Source organism: Stomoxys calcitrans, unplaced genomic scaffold (genome assembly GCF_963082655.1).
Source record: "Stomoxys calcitrans unplaced genomic scaffold, idStoCalc2.1 SCAFFOLD_86, whole genome shotgun sequence".
Lineage (NCBI taxonomy): Eukaryota > Metazoa > Arthropoda > Insecta > Diptera > Muscidae > Stomoxys > Stomoxys calcitrans.
In genome coordinates this window covers 48,695-52,214 of record NW_026739303.1, presented here as the reverse complement: position 1 = coordinate 52,214, position 3,520 = coordinate 48,695, and the positions used below count along the sequence as shown (strand labels likewise).

At 34.5% G+C, this 3,520-nt stretch overlaps 1 protein-coding gene across 1 annotated transcript; it reads left to right on the top strand.

Annotated features, from left to right (window-relative positions):
• The first annotated feature begins 983 nt into the window (after nt 1-983).
• LOC106095225 (uncharacterized) lies at nt 984-1,877 on the top strand. The gene is made up of 2 exons (XM_013262466.2): nt 984-1,203; nt 1,262-1,877. The coding sequence occupies exons 1-2, from the start codon at nt 1,028-1,030 to the stop codon at nt 1,818-1,820; spliced, it is 735 nt and encodes a 244-aa protein (XP_013117920.2). The 5' UTR covers nt 984-1,027; the 3' UTR covers nt 1,821-1,877.
• The last annotated feature ends 1,643 nt before the right edge of the window (nt 1,878-3,520 follow it).

Here is a 3,520-nt window from a genome sequence, read left to right as displayed (position 1 = left end):
CATGTCCGTGGTGGTGAGTATCCAAAGTTCGGCACGGCCGAAGTTATCACTTATTTGTTTTTAATTTCTAATTTAATTTAATTTCTAAACACTCAAAATTACGATACAGTTACAACTTGGCAGTAAATTTAAAGCGACTAGATTGAGATACAGGTACACCCAGACAATATTTTTTGGCTGACTAAAATAGTTTTTTGAAATCCGAACATTTATATACTAAAAAGTAGAAAATGCTACTTTCTTTATAGATTGAGCCAAGGCTTTAAAATTAGAAGACTATAACAACTTGCGGTAGATATTATATGACTGGATTTTTTTTTTGAAATTCGTACGTTAACACCAAAACCGCACAAAATGGTACTTTCTTTTCAAGCTGAGCTTCAGCTCTGAAATTTGGTATACAGACATTCCTTAACAATAAGTATATGGCGAGCAGATTATTTTTTTTTTTTTCTTTGAAATCTGTACATTTGGGGACCAAGAGTACAGAATGGTACTTTTTGAGCGGTTGAGCTATAGCTTGAACAAATATTGATAAAATTGAGCATTAAAACCATTTTGGGAAAGTATTACTAAAGTAATAAAAAAGTGTTGCTATTCTTGGTACTACATGGTACATACTTTATGAAAGTGGGCAGATATGTGAAGTTTCATACTCAGGTATGACAAGACTTCATAATTTTATAAACTGTGTGACTACATGGGCTTTCGGAAGTCCAACACTAAAATGCACGCACTACTAAAAGAGGGGTAGCGAAGCGGACCGGGGGAATACTAGTCTGTGTAATAAACAAATATTCAAGGAACTTATGAACGGTTTTATATGTTTTTCTTCAATGTGTTACAAGCAAATGTACTAAATAATAGCAATCCCTCTGGCACAGTAGTGATGTTTGCTATAATTTCGAAACATAAGCATCTGCTTATCAGCAGACATTTAATCACTTATAAACAAATTAAATAAGAACAAAATTACCAGTCTCTTTGCGAACTGTTTTGAACACAGATCTACGTAAGGAACCCAAAAATGAGAAGTATTTTGGGTAGTATTACTGTTTTCCAAATAATCGCTTGGTTTGGTGCTCTATCCGACGCAGATACAGAGTTTGCATGTGCAATTAGAGAGGGAATTTTCATTGATGTTTTCACTTTAAAACATGGTGTTGAAAATTTGCAAGCCGATGTGGATGATATGTACAAAAAGTAAGTGAATAATTGAAATTCAAATTAGGTAGATTTTCAAAATGCCAATTCTTACTAGCACAAAAACCCAAATAAAAATTTTGGAGGAACTTCAACAGCAACAAAATCACGTCATTTATAATACATGTGATAAAGTGACAACTCAAATCACTGAAACCTTCAAACAATACAATGGTATGGAGGGCCACCTAGACCACACATTGAAGGAAATTCAAGATGAGCAAAGTGCAATATTTGATAAAATAGAGCAACTTCAAGATCAAGCGGAACATTGCTTTCAAACATACGTACATGATGTCATGGCGAAAACATTTGAAGGAGTTAAAAACAAGGTCGATAAATTTGAAGAGCAATTGGTTAATTTTGAATTAATGAAAGAATCAGTCCATAAACAAAGGCAAGCCAAATGGCAAATATTAATGAGTGGGGAAAACTTTAAAATGGTACAGTCTATAAACGAAAGGTTATCCCAAAATCTACAGAAAATAAAAGACTATGAAAATTTCTTACTCAGCTTTCAAAATATAACAGATTTTGTAAATAGTTTGGCTACAAAAAGGAATTCCAAATATGATATATTGTTAAAAACGGCCAAACTTCAAATGAAGAATTGGTAAAAATTTGGAAAGATTAAAAAAAAAAACATAAATAAAGTGTCTCAAAAAGAAATCTAAGTGCTTATGCTTTCTTTTTATATGCACTCATAGAAAAAGTCTGCTGAAAATAGCAAATGCTGTCTGCTGATTCTTAGTAGGTAAATTTGCTGCTATTACAGCAGTGGTTCCGCAATTTCAGAACAGCAGACTGACTGCTGAAAAGTCTATTGTTTGCTGAAAATGACTGCTGTCTAATTATGAAGGGGATGTAAGAGGAAACAAGTAAGAGCATTATAAGTTTTTCCGGGCCGAATCTTATACACCCTCCACCATGGATCGGATTTGTCGAGTTCAATGAATAAGGACTGAAAAGAATAATGAATACGGACTGTTATGCTATTGGAGCTATATCAAGTTATAATCCGAATGGGAACATAAGTGAAGTGAATGCTGAACAATGTTGATATTTAGTCCATTTGGATAGGAATTGGGCCTTGTAGGCGCTCAAGAAGCTAAATTGGGAGATCGCTTTATATGGGAGTTGTATCAAGCTATAGATCTATTCAGACCATATTGGACACGTATGTTGAAGGTCATGGGAGAAGCAGTTGAATAAAAGTTCTGCCAAATCGGATGAGCATTGCTCAAGAGGTTCAAGAAGACAAGATTCCAGGTCGGTTTATATAGCAGCTATATCAGGTTATAATTGATTTGAACCATATTTAGCATAGTTATGGAAAACTATAACGAAACATCAAGTCCAAAATTACAGCCAAATCGGATAAGAATTGCGCCATCTAAAAGCTGGAGAAGTCAAGGTCCAAGATCGGTTTGTATGGCAGCTATATGAGGTTATGAACCTATTTAAACCATACTTAGCACAGACGTTGGACGTGACACCAAAACACCACGGGCAAAATTTCAGTCAAATCGGACCGGAACTATGCCCTCAAGAGGCTTCAGAAATTAAGACCAAAGGTCGGTTTATACGGCAGGCAGGGACGTAGCCAGGGGAGGGCCCTCGGGACCGAGCCCACCCAATAATCCAAAATGATTTTGTCTATAGAAAAAAAAATTTAATTAGTTTCTTCTGAACACAAAATTTTAGTATAACTTCTTAAAATGACAAAAATTCATATATCTAATATTCTACACAGACTAAATTTTCATAATATTTTTTAGTGACATGTTTTCAAAACAAATTGTGATGAAATTTTTTCTAAAGTGAAAATTTCAGCGTACAATTTTAAAGTCATAACTTTATCAAATTTTTTCTAAAGATAAAATTTTAGCTGTTCAGCGTAACATTATTTTGAGCCCGGGCCGAACCCCCCTCAAAAGTATTTTTTTAAAGACACAATTTCATTACTATTTTTTTGTGCCTGCTCAATGCATATTGCGACGCAACATTTTGCTCAAATATTTTTATCTCAAATAGAAACAAAACCAAGATGAACAAGTAAGAACGTGCTAAGTTTGGCCGGGCCGAATCTTATATACCCTTCACCATGGATCGAATTGGTCGAGTTCTTTGCGCAGTGTGTCGTTTTAGGCAAAACAAAAAATAATGAATAAGAACTGTTATGCTATTGTAGCTATAGCAAGTTAAAGTCCGATTCGGACCATAAATGAGTTAAATGCAGAACATTGTTGAAGTCAATGTGCAATATTTGAGTCCATTCGGATAAAAGTTGCGCCTTGTAGGGGCTTAAGAAGCAAAA